Source organism: Phoca vitulina, unplaced genomic scaffold, assembly GCF_004348235.1.
Source record: "Phoca vitulina isolate PV1807 unplaced genomic scaffold, GSC_HSeal_1.0 scaffold72, whole genome shotgun sequence".
In the NCBI taxonomy this organism is placed as follows: domain Eukaryota; kingdom Metazoa; phylum Chordata; class Mammalia; order Carnivora; family Phocidae; genus Phoca; species Phoca vitulina.
In genome coordinates this window covers 4,399,744-4,426,262 of record NW_022589775.1, presented here as the reverse complement: position 1 = coordinate 4,426,262, position 26,519 = coordinate 4,399,744, and the positions used below count along the sequence as shown (strand labels likewise).

At 41.4% G+C, this 26,519-nt stretch overlaps 1 protein-coding gene across 1 annotated transcript in view; it reads right to left on the bottom strand.

Moving 5' to 3' along the window:
- The window catches only part of MAP3K7CL (MAP3K7 C-terminal like), a 36,772-nt gene extending 10,496 nt beyond the window's left edge, over window positions 1-26,276 (bottom strand). The window contains exons 1-4 of the mRNA XM_032393341.1: window positions 26,046-26,276; window positions 23,888-23,996; window positions 11,351-11,412; window positions 1,417-1,532 (exon numbers count right to left, since the gene is read on the bottom strand). Of these exons, the coding sequence (XP_032249232.1) occupies window positions 1,417-1,532; window positions 11,351-11,412; window positions 23,888-23,957 (248 nt within the window). The 5' untranslated portion in view covers window positions 23,958-23,996; window positions 26,046-26,276. The remainder of the gene's footprint in view (window positions 1-1,416; window positions 1,533-11,350; window positions 11,413-23,887; window positions 23,997-26,045) is intronic.
- Window positions 26,277-26,519: the final 243 nt, after the last annotated feature.

Here is a 26,519-nt window from a genome sequence, read left to right as displayed (position 1 = left end):
AGTAAGAAAAGGTTTGTTAACCGAGGTCTTACAGTAAGTGCAGTCTGACCCTACAACCCATACTGCTCCCCACCATGTTATTCTGTCCAACCATCATCCTGGGGGGACAAGGGGCAGGGAGGGCAGTCTTCAAAGAGTCCCAAGAATTTTATAAATTACTCAAAACATATTTCATTTGCTTTGATTTTGAAAACTAAGTAATACATACCATGTATCACTTCAGGAAGAGGAAGTGGGAAAAAAACAGAAAGTTAAAGAATCAAAACATGTTTTGATTATGTGTCACGCACTCAACAAAAACTGATTCAGCCTCTACATCCCATGTACTGTGCTCGGCTTCAGAAATACGATGGTGAGTGACACCTGACTCTCCCCGCCTTCAGGGATTAAAAGCACTTAGTAGTTACCATGTAGTAGGAGATGCAAATATTAATCAAAAGATCTCACTAATAAATACATAAGTATGGACTAAACAATGCTAGGGTAGAAAGGTGTCTGAGGCTTTGAAAGTATGAAAGATATGGGGATCACTGGGGTAGACACTGGTAGAACTGAGTGCAATTAAAAAGGAGAATTCTGCAAGAAAAAGCTAAGTGTGAGTAAAATTAGAATGCTTTAATTAATAGAACTCTATAATTCCCTACAGCAGAACTGGAGTGGTAATGGAAGCTATCAAGATTTAAAAAACCTCCCTGGGCGGGGCGCCTGGGTGGCTCAGTCGTTAAGCGTCTGCCTTCGGCTCAGGTCATGATCCCGGGGTCCTGGGTTCGAGCCCCGCATCAGGCTCCCTGCTCAGTGGGAAGCCTGCTTCTCCCTCTCCCACTCCCCCTGCTTGTGTTCCCTCTCTCACTGTGTCTCTCTCTGTCAAATAAATGAATAAAATATTAAAAAAAAAAACAAACAAACAAACCTCCCTGGGCTATTGGACTAAAAAATGCAGGTAGTCTACCAATACATTTACATTATTCCAAAGATCTGTCCCCCTGGCTTCTTGACTTGACTTGACGCAGAAACTCCACCATTAAGCATTAATCAAAATTCACTCCAAGCCAAAGTTCTCTGGGGCTTTTGGGCACATCCATAGGAAACATAGTGTGACTCTGGCATTCTGGCATTTTTAATTTCCTGAACTAAAAATGCTTATTTAAAAATTAAGTTTCTGGTAGGAAGTCCTCCTGCTATTCTCAGTAATCCATAAAGTAAAGCATTTTGTCTTCAGCAGCTCGATTTGGGTCTTTTCTATAATCAAACATGATATCCACAGAAGTGGCCTAGTAACCTCTGAACCACAGAATGTCACTTGCCCCCATCCCTCCCTCTCACCCTCACGCTCAGCCCATTCCTTCCCTGCCTCCCCGGGTCCATGACCAGTAGGCAGTAGTCGGAGGCCAGAGGGTTCAAAGGGACAGTACTTACTTCCTTTCCTCAAGCAGAGCGATTTCCTTTCTGACCTCATTGTATTCTTCTGCTATTTGGCAGTGTTGTTTGAACACCTGCATGGATTCCACGGAGTCATGACAAGGCGCCAGAGGCTTCACAAACAAGAAGAAGAAGAAATCAGTCCACTTCTTTGCATCGGAATACATTATCAACGATTTCGCTCTACTGATGTCCTTTAGAGGGAGATTTTTGGCATGAGAATAGCATCGTCGGTCAACACTGGACAGAGTTTGGCTGTTTCTACTTGACTGAAAAGAGGGAGGGGGGCTGACCTTTCCCCACATTCATCTTCCAGTATCATTCATGGGCATTCTCAGGCCTGAGCCAGAACCGGAGGCCCATGACATGCTCATTATTGGCCATACACTGGAGTAAAAATAGGTCTTCTAATAATTCTGTACTTCTCCCCAGAAATCTTAAACTCTGCTTTAGAGAAGGGCAGTGGTGGGGAAATATTTCAGTGGTCTGCTTTAGTTACCCCTTGCTTTCTGCACCTTTAGCCCAGAGGCATAATCTCATCTTGGAGAATGGAGTAGCCCTACAAGAAAGGCTCTTTTCTGAGAGATGCAAACAAACTGAAGCAATGAAGCTGGGCTGGAAATAAAGCTTGCAAGGATTAACAAACCCCATGAAAGACCAAACCCCAAGTGAGACAATGCTCGTCACATGTGAGGCCAAAGAGCATGGATTCATGTCTTTGTTTCTCTCCCATCCACAGGGAAAACAAAGGACAGCAGGGCAAGCCTTTAGACCCATAACATGTTGAAAATCCTACTCCTTTCTAGAAATTATTTTTTGAAAAACTAGCTTTCCTTGAGTTTATAATTCTAATTCCTAGTTAGCAACACATTATTAAAAACATTACATTAAGAAGCACTAGCTAATAGTCTTTTAAAGAGTTTTTTAATCACCCTAGTCAATTATTTATAGAAAATGGCATACACTATCTGAGAAATACAATTTCATTGTTAAGTGGGTTCTTTGGTCTAATCCTTTTCTCGTTATAGTCTATATCTGTAAGTATGTGTCTGACTAGGTCATATTTTCACTAATTTTATATTCGGAAATTAGGAAGTGATGCATTTCTTCCTGCTTGTTCCTCTCTTTATATTCTTCAAGGACAAAGATTTCTGTGGGTGTTGTATTCAGCAACCCCACCCAGGGTGTAGTAGAAATTCTATAAAGTTCTATAAAATCCTATAAAGCCTGACTGACAGATAAGATGACCCCTCCCATTTATCATGAGGCCTCTGATTAGAGGTTTTCTAAAGGAAATAAAATTCGAAATAGATTTGCCTGAAAGTTACCTTCATGTGGAACATCTCATGTCCAGATTCATGGAAAATCTAATAATAATTGCATTATGAAGCGTCTTTACCTACTGCCCCACGAACACATTTGTAGCATAAACTCAGCCTGTTGGAACCATTACCATCTTTCTTTATAGAAATAAATTGAAAAGTACTGCCCAGGAGTATTACAGTATAACGCACCCCATGAGACAAAGCTCTTGCCAAAGGAATTCAGAACTCCTGGCTCTTCTGGTCTATGTCCTAGAAATCACCACCCCCTCATCAATTTTCACCTGTTACCCTGGCAAATTACCAGGTATAACAGTAAGGAGAATGAAAACAATTTACTCCGGGCACCCTAGCCAAGTTGCTATTAAATCATCTGTGCCCCATGTCCTCACTGGAAGGCCCTAAGACTCTATGCATCTTATTTCCTGTCCCTATGAACATCACATAAACTATATTCAGCTCATTCCATAACCTGCCACCCCTTGTAGGTCCCTGAGTCGCACAATCAGCATAGTCACCTATGTGATAGCCAAAGGATTCTAGGAGTCCATGCAAAGGGTTTATGTCCTTAAGAGTAAATAAATGCACATAGCCATGTACAGGAAGAAATCCCCTCTGCTGCTAGATTCAAAAGGGAAAAATGAAAGTTACATATATGTATGTGTGTATGTGTACGTATAACAATATGTAATAAAGCTACATATATAATTTTCCTAAATTTACATATATAATTTTCTTAAGAAGAGACTATACATTTACATATATAATTTTCTTAAGAAGAGGGGGGTCTTTTCCCCCCTTAGCTTGCTACCTTGCAATCCTTTTTATTAAGTGGGAAGTTTTTTCATTTGTTCTTTTTCTTTTGGCACTTCTTAATTGTGGGAAATTTGAAGATATTATGTATAGGTAGTGTGATCATGCTGCTAAGGGTATATAATATAGGGAGTATTTCAGGATATATACCGTAACCTCACATGCTCTTAGCAGGATGATCAAGCTACTTACACATAACACTATTTTCAAGGTTTTCCACAATTAAAAAGTAGTGCCAATTAAAAAAGGAAAAGCCAAAAATACTTAGTGTTCAGCGTCTCAGGGAATAAAAAGATGCCAGGTGTCACTTCAAGCCTCCAGCTCCCGCAAGCTCTGTCTTCACCCAACCTAGCATATAACTAGGCACCACTTCTAGTTCTCCCTATTTGTATGAAAGCATTAAAGAGAATAGAGCAGATTTTCTTAAGCAAGGAGGGAAGTTATGTTGCATAACCCACCACAACATTGTAAAGTCATCTCATTAGTTGCCAGGGGCTTGGCAGGGAAGCGGGGGGGAAATGAGGAGCTATTTAATGGGTATAGAGTTTCAGTTTTGCAAGATGAAAAAGTTCTGGAGATTAGTTGCACAATAATGTGAATAGACTTAACATTACTCAACTGTACACTTAAAAGTCACCAACATGGTAAAATTTATGTTATGTGTTTTCACCACAATTTTTTAAAAAGCTAATGCAAAAAAAGAAAATGGTCATTAGAGTTTCTTGCTGCCCCCACTCTTCTTCTAAGAATTGCTGCAAGGATTCACTATCTGAGGCTCACTTCATATGCACCCAAATGCTCTCTCCTTCCCAAATTTCTCTCTAGGGAACATAAAATTTCTCACCCCTTTATATCTAGAGCCATTCACCACAAACCCTAAATGTCATTAGACAAAACAAAGTGCCCCCTGACAGCAGGAAGTGCTGTCGTTAGAAGGTATTTGACGTTTATCCCAGCCTAAAATCCATATCCCATATGGATTTTTTAAATACATATGGTTTGCATCCCAACAGAAATTCTGGTGAAGAACAGTATTAAGATATTTAGGTTTATACCCCCCAAAAAAGTAGAACTATAGGTAATGAGATGTTGTTCTGTACAATATAGAACACTGTTATTGCTTTATGATATACTAGGTGTTTGTGTGTGTGTAGCATCCTAAGGTCTTCACTGAGGGTGACTCTCTCTTACCTTCTTATAACCCCCGCAAAATAAGAGATAATATATGACCACTAGTATTCATTGAATAAAATGAAACTGTTTGCCTGAGGAAAAAGATTCCTAAAATTCAAGCACAATAATCAGGTTTCCAGGGCAAAAATGGAGCTATCGATAAGTTTAAATCATGTGACATTTGAAACATTGGCATTCATGAATTAATCAGTCATGCATAGGCTTAACACATGTTCACACTGAAAACTAAAAAAATAACGTAAGACAATACTGGTGGTAACCAAATGAAAAAAATCTATTAGATTCTTGGAATAAAAATTTACACATATTTTTGCTTTAATGCTCATTGCTTCGTTTTGACTATTCTCATCTGAGAGGCTTTCGTAGTCATCGTTCCGTGCTGGGAACAGGCGAGCAATAAATAAACTCTTCGTGTTGACAGTGAATTTCTTTTCACATCAGGAGAAAAAGAAATTTCCTTATTTTCTCCATAATTACACTACATCTTCCCACACTGGATACACTTCTCCCACACGCTTGCCTAAAGGATGAACTATTGCATTCCGAAGACAGGAGTCCAAAGATACTTGATTTGAAAGTGAAAAGGTAAATGTATTCTTCGTGCACTAGAGCGTGAGTCCTATGGGATCGCAGAAACAACTCTTCAGACTCAATGCCTTGGTATCTAGCCTACTCACAATACAGCCAGTTCTAAGTAGTTTAAATCAAGATATTCTCCTAACAGCAACTCAAGCCAACTTTGAAACACATTTTTCCAAGACCCAGATTGGGGTTGAATGAGGTCAGAGCCCAGGAGGGGGCACTTGCTCCTCACCCCCTTTCCTCCCTGTCCGCCCCATCCCGCGGCTGCCTGAGGATGGAGCTTGTAAGGGCTTTAAATTACACACGGTGTGAGTGAGTTGTTACTACCCCCCGTATCCACCCCAATCAACAGGACAGATTTAACAAGATGAAGTAAGAGAGAAACCGCAGGCTCCTGTTCCAAGAATGCCGGCTTGAGCCACACCATCCCATCTCTGCTCTCTGCCCAGGGTTTATAGCAAGCTCCTCCTGAAATGGACTCCCGTCCTCTGGAAAGTGCCCCGTGGGAAAGGACCCAGCCAAGCATCTCTCTGCAAGGGACAAAGCCAACTTAAGTACTTCCGTTTTCTACTTGGCTTCTTCAAATACTACTGGTCCCATCCACTTAAAAAAAAGTAAGAATTTAATTTTCCTCTCCCAGCTTCCCACACAGAAGATTATATTTAGGAAGCTAAATATTCTACAGTTGCTGAGCAGACTTTTTATTTATTCCTTGAATGTCAGTGTTATCTTTATTTGGGGGGGGGGTGAGGATGGAGGTATCTGGTTTAAATTTATGTTGCATTTTAATATCCCTGAATTAACAGGCACAATTTGTTAAAACTAAATGGAAAAAAACATCGTCAGGACTAATTGCAGTATTTGAAAACTCTGTTATAGTAGAATTTAAAACACTTCTGAAAATATTTTAAGAATTGGCATTTCTATAGTATCTACATGATGGCCAAAGTCAACAATAATCATTATACCACATATCTTCTATAACACTGAAATGAAGGACATTTAAGTCATTTTTATTAATGTAAGCAATATTAAAGGGAGAGATTACTCAAGAGTGTCTCAAAATTTTCCAACAAGGCATCTTGTTGGATGGCTACTGGGCTTCTCAAAAAAAAAAAAAAAGTAAGGTACCATAGTAAAGCTCCAAGGTATCTGCGTATATTTTCCATGTGGTCACAAGCAGCCAATGAATGATAAGATACTTTTCAACATGCGTATGAGGAAGAAAATGCAGACAGTTTCAGTGTTTTCTATGGAATTATTTCTTAATTGCACTTCCAGATGGATGTTCAAGACCAGTGTAGCAGAATCCCAGAATGCTAAGACTTCCCCATTTTCTATCATTTTCCTTTCCAAGACATCAACCAATACACTGACGTAAGACCTGAAAGAAATTTCTGGAGAGACCGCTTGGATAACAAGATATTACAGCACACAACTGAAGCTAGGAAATTGTTTATTTGTGGAGGTGACATCAGTTTCTGGACTTACTAGACTCTGTCTGAGAAAAGGCAAGTTCAATGTGTACCACAGAGACACCTGTCACTGTCTTCTCAGATTAGATGGGAGGACTTTAAGAAGGATTGAAGCTATTGCTCAATTTGGCTTAAAAAAAAATTGTTCAAAGTACCTTAGCTTAATGAAAAGAAGAGAGCATCAGAACCTCTATCCCTAACTCAAATATCCAAAGAGATGCTTCTCTTGTCATTTTACACATACAAAAATAAATTACTAGTTCTTAAAATACTTCATTCAAAAAACGATTTCACTAGAGAAGGAAATTAACATTAAGTGAGCAATTATTTTGCCAAGCACTGTGCTAGATCTACTCATTCTCACATTTAATTCCCACAACAACAATGTGAGATCAATATTGTTGTCTCCACTTTGCAGTTCAGAAAAGTGAGGTTTATTCATTACCGTAATCTCTACCTGATGATAAAAGCATATTATTCATTGCAATGCAATTAAAACCAGATTACAGCTCAGCTTTGGATCATCTATAGGTCAAAGGATGATCTCCAAAACACAGCAACGTGGTTAAATTTCAAGACAAATGTGGTGCCAACTCAGACCATCCGTCAGAACAAAGAGGGAGGTTGGGCATGATCTCGTTTTCAAATAGAAGGAAATTGAAGCCTAAAGAAAATTATTCCTTGAATCTCAGTGTTATCTTTATTTGGGGGGGGGGCGGTGAGGATGGAGGTATTCTGGTAAAGAAAAATAGTGATTTTTTTTCCATCATTCTTAGAAGTGGACATAGAATTGCGCCTCCTTTCTCTGGACAGTGTGTGCTAAACCAGCTCGACCCAACTACAGCCTCTAATAGGCAGAGAGAATTTAGAAACCAAGTTCCAGGAAAGGAATCCGCATAAAATAGAATCAACGTACCCATTGCCCCCATGCTGAGGCCTAAGGCCCACAAACGAACATTATAAAGAGATGCTCCTTTTAACACCTACCTTACCCCAAAGTCTCTTGCCCAACTTTTGCATTAATAGAGACATCAAGAGAAATGTTTGTCACGGCTATTCTTACACAGGGCTTTTTTTGGCTTCTGTGAAAATAGAAGCACCACGAATTACATGCTCCAACATGTCCACATTCTTGGCAAAGCAACAGAAAAATCTAGGGGGTCAAATTGGTGAGAGAATATCTACCAGATAGCTACTTTATAGCTCCATTTTATAACAACACAAGAATGTGTAATGGAGATCAGAAAGTCAGAACCGACTTTACAAGGTTGTCCTATAGGCACATTATGGCAACCTCGCAAACCAGAAACAAAAAAAAAAAACAACCCTCTACTTATCAAAGTAATTTAAGCCCATACGTTTCCCAAAAGCTATAAGGGAAAGAAAGCTACCAAGATGCAGAATCCGAGATCAAGGTGGAAATAGCAAATTGGTTCAGACCAAAATTTGACCTCAGGTTTCTCATCTCTAAAGTGGAGACATTATAGTTAGCTTACACAATTACGGCAAGGCTCACATGAGATTGTTTGCATGGAAGAGTCACTTGCCCAGCAATACGCAATGTGCACAGTGGGATTTAAATCTGAGGCTTATGCTAAGAGTAGGGATGGCAATAATCACCTGGCATCCTTTATCTTTCATTTGGCAAGGTTTTAAGGCTCCTGTGGAGATAGATAATCAAGAGTCAGTTTATCCTCGAGCAAATAGTGACAATCACAAGGCACTTGGCGTACCTTTGTCACCTAACTTTCATTCTCCTGCAGAGGATCATGATGGTCGGTACAATTCCAAGAGCCATTACTATGTGTGGAGAGCACATGACACTGACTCTGAAGAGGGCCTGCTCCACAGAACGGATTGCTCCTTTCCTACATAAAACATTTTCATCGCTTTCAATGCAGAGACGTCCTGCGGCAGAATGACTTAAATTTATAGGCCTATGCAAAGCATGGAAAGAAGAATGTGCTTTTAGATGTCATTTTCTGTGTTAGCTTTCCCCTCTCAATTCCCACCGTTTTGTTTTTGAGCCAATCATGCCCTGGAGTATAGAATAAAGGTAGCAGGCTACCGTCCCGGACTGAGGCAACCCTAACCAAATGGCTTGACAGTTGGTAAATGTTTATAACAAACTTGGTCATATCCTTCATGCAACAAACAAGCACTTACTTAAATGATTTAAGGTGTGAAGCTGGGAATGTTCCCTCCAGTCATGAAGACGTAAAGCAATACCATATTTTAAGGGTAGGGGATGGGGGGATCAAAACCCATGAGCCAGGAAGAAGCCTCTCAACTGCTTATCTTGTTAAGGATCAGTGAAGATGAAATAGTCTCGTTGGATTAAAATAATTAAATAGACCTAATTTCTCGGGGTACCTGGGTGGCTCAGTCATTAAGCATCTACCTTCGGCTCAGGTAATGATCCCAGTGTCCTGGGATCGAGCCCCGAATCAGGCAATCTGCTCAGCAGGAAGCCTGCTTCTTTTTCTCCCACTCCCCCTGCTTGTGTTCCCTCTTTTCTGTGTCTCTCTCTGTCAAATAAATAAATAAAATCTTTAAAAATAAATAAATAAATAAATAAATAGACCTAATTTCTAATATATATGTCAAATGGAATTAAAACCATAAAATCCAAATGGATCTTGAGATGCTCTAACAGAAAAATTGTCTGGAGAATTGCCAGGGGCGCTATGAATCCTGTAAAGAACAATCCATGAACCAGGGAAGACCATTAATGTTCCCAAAGGAAAAAAAAATTTGTCAATACAAAAGAAATAGAATTCACGATCCATCATTTGATGGAAGAACCAGAACCTGAATATGTTTTTACTGTTCTATTTCCAAAACATGCATACTCCTTATTTTCATCTAACTGCCATGATAATAAAATAGCTTCGAGGTGACATTAAAATAAAGGAGAAAAAAAAAACTGGGACTGCGGGGGGAAAAATCTAGTTTTTATCTTACAATCCCAACTATACCACCAGCAGCCTATGCACAGCCCTTTTGTGAGGACAGAATCCAAGTGAGGAAAGTTGTGTGTGTGGTGGAGCACGCCAGACAGAAAAGCACACTGAGAGCTGAGTCTTTCTCCATGGTGAGAAAAAGCGATATTCGGGATATGGTTAGCTATCAGGAGCTAGGGGAACTGGGTTGAAGACCCTGCATGGGGTGCAGGAGAAGGAGGAGATAAGACGGCTGATAGCACAGAGGAAATTTTAGAGGCGAACAGAGCTGTCCTTTGACATCTGGGTGGTGATCAGCATAAGCCTCCCACCTTCTCTACTCTTCAGTAATCTCTGCATAACTGCTACTGGTCTGTTGAGCGGGTTTCTGTTGGAGGACTGACAATGCCCGGGACCGTGGTAAGAGGTAAGCAGGAGGACTCCTCCAAGAAGCCTAGTCACACCTGAGTCATGTTGGGTTGATTTTTTTTTTTTTAGAGACCACTCTAGTACTGGAACACAGGCTCTTCCAATCTAACCTGGCTACTTCCAGGTGTTTAACTCAGTGCACTGGGTACTGAGATCAGAACAGGAACCCACCAAAAAGGCCATTGTTATGGATTGCACAAGGGCTCATTCTTGGTTCTTCCCACCTCTGTCAAGGGCTGTTCAGGACTGGGGGTCCCACATGTGAATGACTTCAGGATACCAGTCACACCCACAAATGGGAAGAACTGCTGGGTGTAAGACAATGGGGGACATCAGGCCTGATAGGTAGTAGAGGTTGCAGACCCCTCCTAAAGGCTTTCAAAATCAATACTTAGAGGAAAAAAAAAAAAGTAGTGACTAAGTAAATGTCTGTGCACAGGATTCAAGACCCCTATTAGATTTGTCTAAGTGTGACTGCAAAGTGAGATACTCAGGAGCACGTCTGGCCCACGGCCAGTATTCAGGTCTTTGGACAGAACCTCTTCCTAAAGCCGTCTTTGCCTGGAATCCCCATATATCATCTAAAGAAAATTGAAATGTCATAAATTAGCTCCTTTCAAATGATTCTGGTGTACTGAAATGGGATCTCTTTGATAGGTCATCTGTAAACTACACACACAAAATAGTTTTCTCGCAGATCAAACCAGACAGTATTCAGAATGTTTAACTTAAAATAATTATATTCTACTGAAAGTTGTCAGAGGACTGGGGAGGGGTTGGGGTGGAGGAGAGAAAAGAAGATTATTCTGAAGCTCCCTCTCCACCACCAAGTCATGACAAGTCACCTCTGCACAGTTTACCACTAAATCACTCATCAAAATGGGCCACAGGGGCAATGGCGGCCAGCCCTGCTCCCAGGCTCCAGAGCTCCTGATACATAGGAGCTTGTTTACGCTGTAAATTCTGCATATTCTGGTGTTATCGCCAGATACGCAGACAGGCATATTACATGCGAGTTAACATGACTTTGGAGCTCTAGAAACGGAATCCCTGATGACTTGAAAACTCCCCACTCTGTCTCCAAGTCAGTCTTTTCTCAGTGAGGTCCCTTGTGCATTCACTATATCTTGTGAAGCTAAAGAGGAAAAAGGAATGACTCTGGATAGATCCTTACCTGTAGCTGCTGGTCTAATTCTGGAAAGACCAGAGGAATGGCGTCTTCAGGAGGTGTATCATCTAGAACATGAAAATAAAAGGATTCTTCACTATAGAGCTCTTTCTCTCCTGGGAGGCGTCCTGCTCTCACCATCTTTGGATTTATACAATTAAATCGTCAGTATATACTGCTTTAATTATTCTCATCACTTCAGGTGCGGACACGGAGAATACAGAAGACAATCTTGTTCATTTTTGGTACAAACAGAAGCCTGGAGAGCATAGCTGGCCTGGCCAAAATTTTGCAAACAAATATCAGAATCCTCAACTGTCCAGTCTGGTAGCTCTATAATTAAGAAGCACAATATTCTCATGGTAGCCAAAACCAGATTCCCTGGCATGCAGGAAAGTGCTTTAACAAGGCGCTAATGAGGTGATCAGAACAACCTCAATGGGACAGAAGAATGTGTTAGTGAAAAATAGAAGCTCTACTCTGAGTGACTCCAATGGGGGCTTTGATGTCCTGACCACAAATCACCACCACCAGGCAGTTACCCAGAGCCTCGTTCTGGGTTCCGGTGAGCGACAGGCAGCAACCCAGGCAGGGGGTTCTTCCCTGCACGGCAGGCAGCAGTCCCCACATGAGGCCCCGTGCACTGCCTTGATGTGGGGGAACCTGAGTGAAGACAGCCATGGCCACTCTGTCCCCAAATGCCTCACACTGACTGACTGGCAATAGGCAGGTGTCACTGGATCAGAAGATGTTCTCAGGAGCATCCGAGGAAACCTGAGAGGTTTGGCCTAAAATATCCAAGTCACCCCCAAATGTCTTCGAGAACATACTGTGACCCAGCCACAGGACTAGAGCACAGCCCCTTGTCAGCAGAACCTCATATGTCCAGGCGGACTCTGGCTCTGCTGGGCCATCCATTCCCATCCCCTCCATGTTGGCAACACCTACCCCGGGACAGATGACTATGAGAATAAGACAAAAGACAAGCTAAAGAATTGTTTAAAAACCAAATCTGTTTTACACTGTAACAAAGAAAGGAAAGTTCGGGCGCCTGGGTGGCTCAGTTGGTTAAGCGACTGCCTTCGGCTCAGGTCATGATCCTGGAGTCCCGGGATCGAGTCCCACATCAGGCTCCCTGCTCAGCAGCGAGTCTGCTTCTCCCTCTGACCCTCCTCCCTCTCATACTCTCTGTCTCTCATTCTCTCTCTCACAAATAAATAAAATCTTAAAAAAAAAAAAAAAGGAAAGGAAAGTTCATGGCTTTCATGTTCTCACTATCATAACCAAATCTGTTATAAAAATGTGCTGTTCTGTTTGAACAAGAGCATGTGCTATGGGCCACACCCGATGCCAGAACAAGTCTCCTCTCCCTACTCCTCGACAGCATGGTCCAGAATAAAATGCAGCATGCAAGCGGCTCCTGGCTTCTAAGGCAGTACAGTTCTTTGAAGGCACCAAAGATAATTACCAGGAAGATAACTCAAACAAGGACAGAATTTGCCTCTGCCAAACACCTCAAGGGTCACAGCAGTTAATAGCTTCTGGTATATTTTAGCCAAGAGTAGTATAATAATACTCCCATTTAAAAGTGGCTTAAGACAATGATAATGCATCGCCCAATTTGCATCCACTTTTTCCTATGCCTATGCCAGACTATGGATGCCCACAGTTTCACTAACTCTGTTCTGCTTCACACAGGAAGTAGAAATGGGGAAAATCTCCCCAAGACCCTTGCTGCAGGCTGGAGGACTGAATCAAGAGGACACAAGGAGATCCGATCCCCAGGCCCTCTCAGGGCCCTCTTCCTACTCAGAATGACAACTTCTGCCGGATACTGTGGCTCTTCAAGTCCACCCCTTCATCTGCAAACAGTTGGCCAAAAGACAGAAATATTCACTTGCTGCTACTGACCCTTTATAGGTAGCCTTCATTATGAAACCTGTCGTTTGTAAAACTGATTTGGGTCTAAGGCACATTTAAATGTACCTCCATAAAATATCAATAAGCCAGACATCATGATTATGTCAGTTCATTGAGTTCGAGGCCAGAACAACTTGGCACAGGTAAATGGGAACATATTATACTTTGGCATCCCACCCCTAATAATCACAGATGAACAGGCACTTGTTAGAAGGAGAAACCACTTCTGTAAAGTACCAGAATAGATAGTGCCTTCCAGAACCCTAAAAGTCAGCCAGGAAGGGAGCTCAAGGCTTCCTGGGATTTAATCCACCTTGCTGCCTGTGAAGTCACACTCCTTCCTGCTTAATTATAAAAAAGAAGAAGCAAGTTACTCAATGGCTTCACTGTAGTAAAGTAAATAGCCAATACAGGTATGCCCCAGAATTAATACAGTGCATTGTAGAAATCCACATCATCACCTATAGTCAAACCGTGGCACTTATAGGTAAACATGCTGATAATTTTGTGGACAAGGCTGAAGATTGGATTTCTTGAGTTAAAAAAAAAATAGTCTAACTCACTGACATAGAAACATGTAATGAGGGGCGCCTGGGTGGCTCAGTTGGTTGAGCGACTGCCTTCGGCTCAGGTCATGATCCCAGGGCCCTGGGATCGAGCCCCACCTTGGGCTCCCTGCTCGGCGGGAAGCCTGCTTCTCCCTCTCCCACTCCCCCTGCTTGTGTTCCCTCTCTCGCTGTCTCTCTCTCTCTCTCTGTCAATTAAATAAATAAATTAAATCTTAAAAAAAAAAAGAAACATGTAATGGATGTTGTAATGACAAGCAAAATAAAGATAAGACTTTGGTTAGAGAATGGTTCACGTTGGATTAATCCAAGCGGGAAACGGCAGCGGAAATAAGAAAACCAAAGACAGATGTAAGGAGACGACCGAGAGTCTGAAAGCCAGGCCTGCCTTCCACTGCCTGATGCCATCTGGTTCGTCTGGCATCCCTGCCGGCCAGAAATTTCAGGGCTTGCAAAGCTGCTTACAAAGCTGCTCTGAGTTGATGTGCGGTGTGTTTTCTTTTAAACAGTGGCTGCCTTCTTTGACTGGTTTTAAAAATAGGCAAGTATTCTAAAAGCAGAATGATGAATCATAGGATTGGGCCAAAAGGAAAGAAGGAAAATGATTCAGACAGACTAGTAGCACAGCTGTTCCACCAACATTTGGCCAAATCGTTGTAAAACATTTTGACAGTGACATTGGATCGGCGTTCCTGAGAGCAGTTAGGTTTGTTTTGACGATTCAGAAGCACAAAGTGGATTGTACATTAGCTATACAAGAGAAGAGACCTTCTCTCTGGCAAATTTGGCTTTTTTTTTTTAAAAGGAGAGCAGTTACCAGATATGCTTATAATAGGACAAAATCAGAATGCAAGTACATTTTTATTAAAATATATTTATTTACCAAATAGTCATTGAATGCCTTTGATGTGCGAGGCAGGGACGCAGGCTCTTGCTAAATTGGCAAATCACTTTGTCATGTTTTTTTAATGTATTATTATTTAAAAAAAATAATTCATCGACTTCATTTTTCAAAATGCCACTGTGGGCTTCAGTGGACCAAGCAAAATGTATCCTAAGGAATTTTTAAAGAACGGAATATAAAGGAAAGAATTTAAAGGGTTGTTTTTTGGTGGTTTTTTTTGTTGTTTTTTTGATAAGCAGATGTTCGCTGCCTGTTTTGCAAAACACGTGACTAAGTCAATGGTACTTAAGATAGAACTTTCTTATTGGTATCCCAACCATTATGACATGCCATAGTACATAGTCTCAGCATCCCTGGAACAGCTGTTGAGTTGCTTTTGTGGTTATTCTGTTTCAGATTTCCTTAAATTGTCTTCTCTTTGTTCCTCTGTGAATCAGATAAGTGGGACCCACTGGGTCTGTAATCCAAATCCTCACTGTTATTTAGCAATGAGAGCTATGTGGTCAGAGTTTTCAGAGAATGCTGCAGCTGGACGGGGCTAAGCCATCATCTGGTCCAGGACTCCGTGCAGAGCAAAGGACAAGGGCCCCAACAAAGGAAATGAGTCTCGTAAGACTAAGGGGTGTTTCCCAGCGCAGGGCTCTTCCCTATACTACTCTGCTCTTCTTCGCTTTCTGGTCCATGAGCTCCCCGACTTTTGTATTTCATGAGACAGTGAAATTTTCCTCAAAACATTGGGAATCATGCCTTAGAGTGTCCAACTTTTTATTCAGCTGGTGAAGATGACTCAGAACACCTACCATGTATCATTAGTGTCTCTTTATGACAGAGAGAACATTTTAGCCCCCAAATCTTAAGACAAACATAATCATAGAAAAGTGTCCATTATAATGGATAAATTTAGCTTTAGAGACAAAAGCAAACACACATCAAGAAAACCTCACTGCCGTGCCCTTATTTCTTTTGTCGTCCTTCAGAGAAGTGACAACTTCATCAAAGCCAGACCAGGCCTGCAAAGCAGCAGTTGAGAACCACTGTTCTAGGCAACGTCTTGACTGGACTTTGGGATCCATTATCTCCCCCTTCCACTGGGCTCTCCAACCCGGGCATAACTGCGGGCAAATCCTTGGCAGGAAGAGTTTAGGTTTCCACACAGAGAAGACCTCAGGACAGAGATAAACCACGCTCAGAGGGCATTCCCAAGCCCCACCCCACTCCCCAGCCAGAAACTCAAGAGGCAGCCCTGCCCAGAATCCATTCCATTTGACTGCATTTTCTGCAGTCAGGGCTGGCCCCATGGGCACGTGTGCTCGCAGACACACAGAGCCCTTCCCCCAGGTGTGGCTCCTGGTGTAATGTTCTAGCGAGAGTACTTGAAATTCTTGGGCAAGTAGCCCTGTGCCTCCACAAATTACATAGCTATCCTGCCCGCTGGAGTCCGGAAGATAATCCTTCGGGCACTGGCAGCAGACTCACACTTAGGAGGCAGATGGGTTTGGGCAACGGCTACGGTGCCAAGGCTCATGCAAAAAGGTTCCTGGAACTGTGAAAGCTTCTAACCACTCAAGACACAGTGGGTTAGTCCACATTCTGTAGGGCTCAGGTCAGCCACTTTTTTAATGTGGACAACCAACGTAATCTCTTCGAGACTTGGTTTCTCCTCTTCTGTCTCGAAAACTTATTAGTAAAGGAATGCATATGTCAATTCATTCAGCCTAAAGCCAGGCACCTAGGAAATAATCAGTAATAATAATGAAAATTTAATATAACTGAGCTTACTTTCCATTCCTTTTCAGCATAAACCCAACCAAAGGGGTAATGGGGGGCAAGGCACCTGCACGTGGATGTGTGCATATGAGAGTATGTGTATGATGGTGAGGGTTGAAGGTATTATTTCTCATCTGAATAATACAGACAGGAGGCAGGGTGAGAATCACTGCTTCTGATTACTTAGCTCTCCCCACGCAGGTTAAGAAAGATTTCCCTGGTGCAGCCACAACCTCACGTCTCCTGGGTTTTCTATCTTCATTTAAATCTGAATTTAAGAAGGGTTTCCCTTTTACTTCCCTATCAAAGCAAACACTTTCCATAGGAAATATTATTTTTAAAATGTTAATTTATGCATGAAAGGTCTTTGAGTACTTTCATTTTAAATCTAAATCAAGATTCGTATTTTAGTTTTAGAAATAAGTGATCTAAGGCTGCCAACTTACATTACTAATACATCAAAAAAAACTTTTTAAACATGTCTGTATACCTTGGGTCTTGTTAGAGCATCACATCATTTTGAGACACATCAAAAGCTTTTTGAAATTTTGCTTCCTGCTTGTTAAACATTGGATGTGTGAACCCTTTAATACACATTGGATTTTCAGGGCCATCAAATTAAAAGTACAGACATGGATATGGGTACAGGCAGCGATTTGGTCTGACACCTAACAGGTTGCCAATTCTTTATAATTAATAGTAATCATCATGTCACCTCAGCCAGTACCTACAAACAAGATCATACATCAAGGGACACCTGGGTGGCTCAGTCAGTTAAGCGTCTGCCTTCAGCTCAGGTCATGATCCCAGGGTCCTGGGACCAAGTCCTCCATCAGGCTCCTTCCTCAACAGGGAGCCTGCTTCTCCCTCTGCCTGCCGCTCCCCCTGCTTGTGTGCTCTCTCTCTCTCTCTCTCTGACAAATAAATAAATAAAATCTTTGGAAAAAAAAAAATCATACATCAAACAGACTGAATGAGATTTCTCCACATAGAGAGACCTGATTCAGTTTAAAGACAGGTTTTATGTTTCTTAGAAACATTCATCTAGCCACTATTATTGTAGCTAAGAGTTTGTGAATCTTACCAATTTATTTTTTGTAAGAATATTTTTACTTATTTAGCTTATAACATATTTGCCCAGAAACATTTGCTTCAAAAAGAGCCAGGGGGAGGTATATTTATTTCTCAGCACACCACCAAATAAAACTTACCTCTACTTTTCCTCTTTCCTGCTCTATGAAAACATACCAGAACTAACCTTTCTCCACCATTTCCCATGACTGTTGAGGAAGCTCTTTGCTGTCAGAAACAATCATGTTTCTCTCTCATTACATGGCCCTTACCTTCAAATGGGTAATCAAGCAAAAACGGCCCCAAGGGCCCGGCTTTGAATCCCTTCCTACTACTTATTAACTGCTTGATTTGAGGCAAGTTCCTTAACCTCCCTTAGCCAATGGTCCGCATCTGTGAAATGGGTATAATGACATCTTCCCACAGAGTTGCTGCCAGTCTAAATTGATGAGATGATATAAGTAAAAGCATCTAGGTATTCAACAAATAATGACTTCCGTCCGGCTTTTGGGGCCTTAAGCACCAGATACCAACTGATAAATCCAGCTGTATCTCAAAGAACCTTCATCTGATATCGGAATAACAAACTCAAAGTGGTTACAGATACTGTATTATTGATTTTATAGTATTTAATGATTACATTTCTACTGTGGTTCTCAACTCTGTGCTTCATGAAAGATGTAAATATAGGAGACTCCTCCCCCTTCAACTCCCACCGGACCTATGAGGGAGTTTGACTGCTTGCTGTCCCAGCGTGCTGAGACAGCTTTGGAGGCAGGGTCAGAGTTAGGAAAGGTGACTTGAAAGAGCTCAGAAAGGCTCCCCAAGCCCCTATTCTCCCAAAGACCATCCTCACTCTTCACTGGCTGGCAAAATTCCAGGGGGAGCTTTAACCCTTGACTTCCTACCGATTCCCCTGTGGATATTTAAAAAAATAATAATAATAATAGAAAAAAGAAAAAACACCCTGAGAGATTTTTTTTTTTTTAAATAAACCTCAATATTCATTCATTTAATGCTTAATGGGAATGAGGTTTTCCAGAGTCTTTCCAGGGAACAAGGATTGAGAGCATGGAGCGAAGAGAAGACAGGACACATTAGGGCCCTGAGGAGGGGGAGGGAAATAATACCTAAAGGTACCAAAGGTAGAAAAAGTTGAAGGAAAGCAACAATGACAAGAGACACTTCACCTGCATCACGATTTTGCTGAGAACCAGTTTGTGCACATTCGACATTCACACAACGTCCAGTGAAATTAGATTCAACGTTCGCTCTTTCAGCTGCCCCACATGATTCCCGCTGCCACACAAACACCCTGATATGTAAGGAGAATAGTGCTACTTAAAAGAGATATCAGCAGAATGGGTCCTGGATTTTTTTTTTTAACTAAATGTCATATGATTAATTCAAGCCCAGATATGAAAAATTCTAATAGCTTGAAAGAATTTTTTAAAAACAAAATGTTGAAAGCTACTGGCTTGGGCTGATACTAGTATCCTTGACTCCTTCTTAAAAAAACCCTAAAAACTTAACAACAACAACCACCAAAAGAATCCTACAGCCAAGGTCTAAATTCACACTTGAGTGTAGCAGATTTTATAGCTTGACTGAAATAAAGAAAACTCTCAAGTAATGAACATGAAATCCTCATGTCAGTCCAACTCTAAATTCTCTCCAGCTGGAGAAGAGCCAGTGATTCTCTAATAACCCAAGAGATGGGATTCATGTTTCTCTTCTGCATATTTTCTATCGGGAAAACTAACTCCATGAATGTCCCAATTTAGAAAGTTAACTCTTTGGAATTCCCAGTTTAGAAGTAATGTCAATCATATCATTAGTTTGTTAAAAATAGCCATTGCTGCCTCCAGGAACTGTGGTTAGCTAAGTGTTACTTAATGAAGGCTTCTGATGATAGGCTAGAAGTGGTGATTGTATTTTAAAGGGCTTTTTCTCCCCCCTTAAAAATTTGCTTCCTGTATTTAAGCCCCTGGAGGTCCACAGTCTATTTGGAGTCTTGTGGCACATTCTGCCATCAATAAGCCATGATCAACTCCCCATCCAGAGCCAGTCTGTCACCGAGTCCTTTCAACCCTCTCTTCCTAATGTACTCTGAATTCAATCATCCCATTCCATCGTCTGATCCAGGCACTCGGTACTTTGTCTCTGTACCATTATAAAAAAGCCTCTTCCATTCTCTCATCTCTACACATCCCAGACTGTTCCACCAATCGAATATTTACCATTTTCATCCTATCATTCCCTTGCTCAAGAACTTTTGACACTCGATTGCTCCTGATCAAATCCAAACTCTGTTGTTGAACTTTTAGGATTATATTGTTAACTCTAGTTGATGGCTATATACACAGATATTCAAAGTAAAGCTCAAAGCATCATTCGTTAAATGACATGCCACTCTTCCACCGTTCAAACCTCTGCTCCAGTTGACAGGAATTTTACTATTTGATGAATATATCATGCTCTTCCTGACTCTTAGGTTTTGCTCAGTCTTTTTGTTTGAAAGGAAAAGGAAGAATGGTTAAAAGTTGTATAGCCCCCATTTTTGGTACCTGGTACCCAGAGATGGCACCTTTCCTACACTGCCTGTCAATACCCCACCTGTCTTCAAGAGCAGGTTGACTATCACATTTCCCAAGAAGCTGTTCCCATCTGCTCTGGGTGACACAGATTTTTCCTCAACTCTCTTTGCCTTATGAAACCCACAGGAGGGATCATGCCATACTTCATATTTGCACATTTCACCCACCTTTGGGAGAGCGCTAAAGCATAGAAACTAAGTTCAGCTAATTGATAAGAGGAGAGGCAGGGGTACCCCAAATCCTTAAAACTGCTTAAGATGCTTATATTTTCCTTAATACTCCAGAATCAATTATCATAGGTACAGGGACCAGTCGAGTCCTTAATTTGTGTCAAGCACTATGCTAAATGCTTTACCTATATAGTCTTATTTAATTCTTACAACCACTGTGTGAATTATCACTATATACACCTTGTGGGAAACTGAAGTTCAGCAAAATTGAGTGACTTACCCAAGATCACACAAATAGTGATGGAGATGGGTCTAGAAACCATGTCTTGAGGACTCCAAGCCCTATGTCCTTAACCTCTACACCAAATCATCTCAGAAAAATATGCAAAAAAAAAAAAAAGCCTAATATAATGAAAAGAATGAGCACTCTTTTCTCATGGACTCTGCTTACCCCTCAGTGATAAATCCATAAATATGGAATTACTTCCCAAAATTCCATCTTAGTTTCCCCATTTACTATGGAAATCTAGGATGCTTGCCTTTGTTTTCCCCCTAAATGTGTGGTCTAGAATGCACTGGAATTCAAAAGGCATGCACAGCGTGCGTGATGGCAAGTGCTGTTCTCCGTGACACTCCACGGGCTCCGTAGTCAAGAATTCAGAGGGAGTGTCTCCAAATATCTGCAAAGCATCTTTCTGTGCTCTCACAACTTCTTATGCATGCGGAAATACAGATTGCTGGACCTCCATCTGTCCCTACTGCCCCAGAATATACAGCAGTAGGGCCTTGGAACATGTATTTTTGGTGAGTGCTCTCAGGTCATTATTTTAAGAAAGGTTGAGAAACGCAGAAACCCACTCCTGCCTTGGATTCTCTAGTTAGATGCCTTTTTAGAGACATGAGGACACATAGATCATAGGAAAAAGTTCTTTTTTAATTTTAGCAGTTTCTTTATAAATCTTCCCAAGCATCTTTTTGTGGAACTAGAGAGTAGGAATTACTTGAAATAAATGACAACCCCTTTTTGAAGCTACCGTATTAAAAAACATGAATTTCAGAAGTGGGCATTCTTGGGACATTTGAAAGACTGGAACGAATCAATCTAAATTGACTGATTAAAAAAACATACAAGAGCTCCTAGTCAGGGTCCGATATCCTTCAAAGGATGGTGGCAAATTAATGACAAGTTGTGTATTTTGTATTTCAAGGAAGAATCTATTTATGCAGCCCAAAGATCAAGATTCACCTCTCCATGGCTCTTTTCTGTACATAAATTAAATTTTGTTAAAATAAAGACGAAGAGGGTGCCTGGGTGGCTCAGATGGTTAAGCGTCTGTCTTTGGCTCAGGTCGTGATCCCAGGGTCCTGGGATCAAATCCCACATCGGGCTCCTGGCTCAGTGGGGAGTTCTGCTTCTCCCTCTGCCCCTTCCCCTGCTCGTGCGTATTCTCTCTCTCTCTCTCCCAAAAATAAATAAAATCTTAATAAATTAATAAAGATGAAGAAACAGTATATTTATTTGTCTCGTCCAAAATTATGATATAATAATATTGCTTGGAATAAATAAGCTTTATATACTGAAATTGTCTTTGTAAGACTGCTGATTGTAACAACACTTGTTCTGCTCACATGGGACGTGATCACAAGGAAGTAAATTATACTTCTTTCTCCCAGATTTGAGAACTTACATGTATCTGTCTTGAAAGCTAGCCACTCAAGCATGAACTATTCCTCAAAATTTTACATTTATGAAATGCATAAAAGCAGGAGGGGCTTTTCTTTTTCTTTTTAGAGTACTAATATAGAATAATAGAGTTCAGATTCATAAGTCTAGAGACCTGCATTTAAATCATAACTCTGTTACCTACTAACAGTGTGGTCTTTGGACCTCAAGCTCTGTGTCTGCAAATTGGCAATACTAATGTCTACATTGCATAGTTATTGTTTTTAATATTTACTTAGTTATTTAAGTAATCTCTCCACCCAGTGTGGGGCTTGAACTCAGGACCCCAAGATCAAGAGTCACATGCTCTACCCACTGAGCCAGCCAGGTGCCCCTACATTGCATGGTTATTTTAGAGATATGAAATAATACATATGAATGCCTAATACAAAAGAGAAATGCAATTAATGTTAGTCATCATTTCTTTGTTGGGATGGATTGGTTTGCCTTTTGGGAGGATTTCCCTTCACCACTGTGTTTCCAGACAACCCGAGCGGAGATACAGGACAACAGCAGGCCATGGGAAGAGGGTTGGAAGAACAGACAATGAAGAGTCAAGGCTTCACCTCATCTTACTCTAGAACAAATCCTCCACTGGGGGCTGCACAATCCAGGAAAACGGGGGCAGACGGGCCACCACCATAATCGCTTGGTATAAGTAAAGCCTGAATTGGCTGTATAATGCCAGACGTCACAGAGCCCAGATCCTTACTTTGCATTATTTTAGGGATAAACTTGCTTCTTGTCAATTATTACTTCTTAAAATATTACCCCTACATGGGCAGTGTAGGAAGAAAAATAGATGACTGATCGATTGATTGATTGATTGATAGGTAAACAGAATCAGCCCTCAAAAGACCCAAGGTTGAAACAGTAATGTTGTTTGAGCGTGTGATTGTGGATTTTAACTGATGACAGACTGAGAGCCAAGGCTGATGCCAGTGACAGAGATCCAAGGGTTCCCTTCCTCACGTCTGTGACCTCACACCACCTGGGGTCCCCGTCACAGGTGGTGTAATTCAATATGTGTGTTAAGAGGTCACTGAAGGGAGTCATGACAAAGGGCTCCAAGTATGGCAGCCTCACCTCAGACCTTACTATTTCAAGAGGGTCTGCCTCACCTGTCCCATTCATCACTCTGGCTGCAGTCTGTTTGTTCAGCCTGAACTGTGGAAGCACCAGTGAGAAACCAGGCTTTAGAACTTGGGCTCCAAGAAATGCTGCTGGAACCAGGACAGTGATATTTTTACATCACCTAACCAACTGCCAGCGCTTTAATAAACGTCTCCTCACACAGTTTCAATGATGACATACGTTGGAATCATTAGGAATTGTTATAGCCCTGGGAATTTTATAATAAAAGAAAGTTAAATGGGGAAAGTAAAAAGGAAGGAGAAATGTGCTAAAGCACCCAGAAGATCGGAGGCTGAGGCGGCATCACCAGAGGCATTTCTGGAAGCCACGCTCCAACAATGCTTGATGAAAAATCACACGCCCCATCATTAGGTCATGCCAGGCATGCATTTTTTCTTTTTGTTAAAGATTTTTTTTTTATTTATTCATTTGCCAGAGAGAGGGAGCACAAGCAGGGGGAGCAGCAGAGGGAGAGGGAGAAGCATGCTTCCCGTGGAGCAGGGAGTCCGATGCGGGGCTCGATCCCAGGACCCCGGGATCATGACCTGAGCTGAAGGCAGATGCTTCACCAACTGAGCCACCCAGGCATCCCCAGGCATCCATTTTTAAACACTCTTTGTGGAACAGGAAAAGATGACCGCAAAGCGGTGACGGGCAGGGAGGTGGCCCTCTCCCTGCATGCAGAGCGTACCTGAGGCATTATCGAGGCTGAAGGCGATGCGTACTGGCTTATCCGCAGGTACCCTGGCTGTGCTGATCATGTGGGCACCTGAGCTTTGGCCTTCCCCTGGGTCTTCCAGCTGTAAGGACAAGAGAGAGCCATTGTCACTTACCCAAGTCATCCCTCAAATACTCAAAGGATCTTGGAAATTGGAGGGAAAGTTAGTAAGCATTACTTCCTTATTTTGAAGATACTCCCAGTTCCTAGCTTTCTTTCCCTACATGGAAAGTATTCACCTGCCCCATTTAAAATTCTTTTTCTGGCTTATAAAAAAAACTTGTTTTGGAAATACATATCTAGAATGATATATACAAGATGGAGCAAAATCTCCACCCACCTCACTTTTTTAGTATCCCTTCACACTGACTAGTCCAACCCTGGCCCTTCCAGGTCTTATATAGTGTTTTATTTTTAATTGAGGAGGATAAAGAAGTCCTAATAGGGCATCAGATGGCTTCATATTAAATTAGCTTGTCACACTCAAAAGCCTAAGTTGGGCCTGAATTACTGATCTGAATTATTGAGTGGTAAAGAATGGGTGATAAAGAATGAGTATCAAGGACCACTTCAAGAATACCAAAGACTATTTTAAAATATCCCACAGTTATAGTATGAATATTATGTGCTTTAAATATCTAATTAACTACCTGTGAATCTATCAAATATGCATCAGGTTGTACATCTTAACAATGTATGATACAAGCAAAAGACAGAACTTAAAAACATGCTATTGATGTTCTACTGTACCTGTGAAATTATCATTAATAATGAATGGAAAAACATCCTACAGATGAGTTGGGATGGGCAAAAATACATGCATATTTCCTTGTTATAATAATAGAATTTAGCCCAAATACATTTTACCAAGGTATTTGGTAACTTTTGTACAATGGGACTAAGGAAAAGAGATTGTTATAAATACATGATATCTTCATTATTTAAATACATATGTGTAACTTTTCTATTTTTAATCATGCTTCCCTAAACTCTCTACTTTCCTTCTCATGTAGACAGTAAACCAAAAACTCTGAGTGGTATTTTTAGGAAAACGTCTCTAAAAATGGCAAAATATAAATCATCTCTTTAACCATCCTCAGCAAGATTCTGGGAACTGTTTATCAGGACATTTTCTCAGAGCAAGGTTTCCAACTCTTTCCCATAACTTTTTTGTATCTAAAAATAGTGTCCAGAACACTGAATTTTGTTTTTACACTTATTTATAGAGCAAACTCAAATGCATACACACACACACACACACACACACGTATATTTAGACGTACATACATATGGAATCATCCTACCCAGTATATGGAAAGAGAACAGGATTATATTAAACACCTAGTATAGCTTTGGAGAAAAACCAGCAGCTGTTTATCACCCAGTTAGAATCATATTTGGCCCATTCATTTAAAACCACAAATAGCAATGAACCATAAAGCACTCCGAGTCATGTCCTTCTAAGTTAAAAAAAAAAAAGTAATAACATGAAACATTCAACGTAAGAAAAGGGTAATATAAAATTGCTGTTACTTGACTCAGGATATGTTTTATCTTAGCTCTGACATACATTTCTGTGTAGTCTCCTCTGCTTAGAATCAACCATCTTGTAGCCACCTGTTCCTAGGGAATAGAACAGACTGTCTCAAATTTAACAAAACAAACAGTAAAAAACCCGTTAAAGTTGTAGCTAAGAGAAAAAGTCTGATTGTTATGCACTGTCCCATCACCGACCCATTTTATCCTAACATCAGAGGATGAAAAGCGCTCCTCTTTTGGCTAAATCTCCCAATGCTTTCCTGCACCAAGAAATAAAGCGTGAGAGGTGGAAATCTGCCTCAAGGTTTCCAGCACCCGGGAAATGAAACTGGTAAACACAGCTCATTAGAGCCCCTCCCCTGCACACAACGGAGAACATCTGCCTGCCTCGGAAAGGATGACAGCAGCCAAGGGGGGTGGATTTTGAGTTCCACACGGTGTTGGCCAGGAGAGCTCCTAAACCAGCTTGCCTTTTCATCACACCGCCTGTGGGAATGGACCACTGCTGTCCTCCTCTCGGCTGTTAACAGAGCTTCGGTTAAGTTGCTGGTGCCCCGAGCGTCTAGTTCGGTCTTCACACCTGCTGCCTTACCTCACTTAGTTGAGTGTCTGCACTTGTGTAATCCAGGGCCAGCCACTGCCTTGGCCAGTCGTCGCCTTTGTGGAGCGAAGACCTAGTAAGAGAGCAGCCTGCACCTGCCGCATAGCAGCCAGTGACAGTCTGAGGGGCAACGACAGCTGTCAGGGCAGTCCGCTGCTACCTGCTCTCCTCCAGACCCCTGCGTCCCACGGGCCTCCCTGCTCCGCTTCCCTCCGCAACCCCTCTCTCCTTTCCTTGCCTCTCCACCAGCCAGGATGTTGTCATGCTTCTAGAAAAAGCAAGTGCAAAAGAAAACCCTCCTCCTGTCAGAGGCATTGATAAACAGCAAGTTGTGGAGAGTCCAAATGTTTTAATTCATTAGTCCTGGCAAACCTAAAATACAAACAGACTTGCTTCACAAGACAGGAATGTCTTCAGCGTGACCCAATCGGTGTCTGTGTCTATTCCAGCAAACTGGCAAAGACA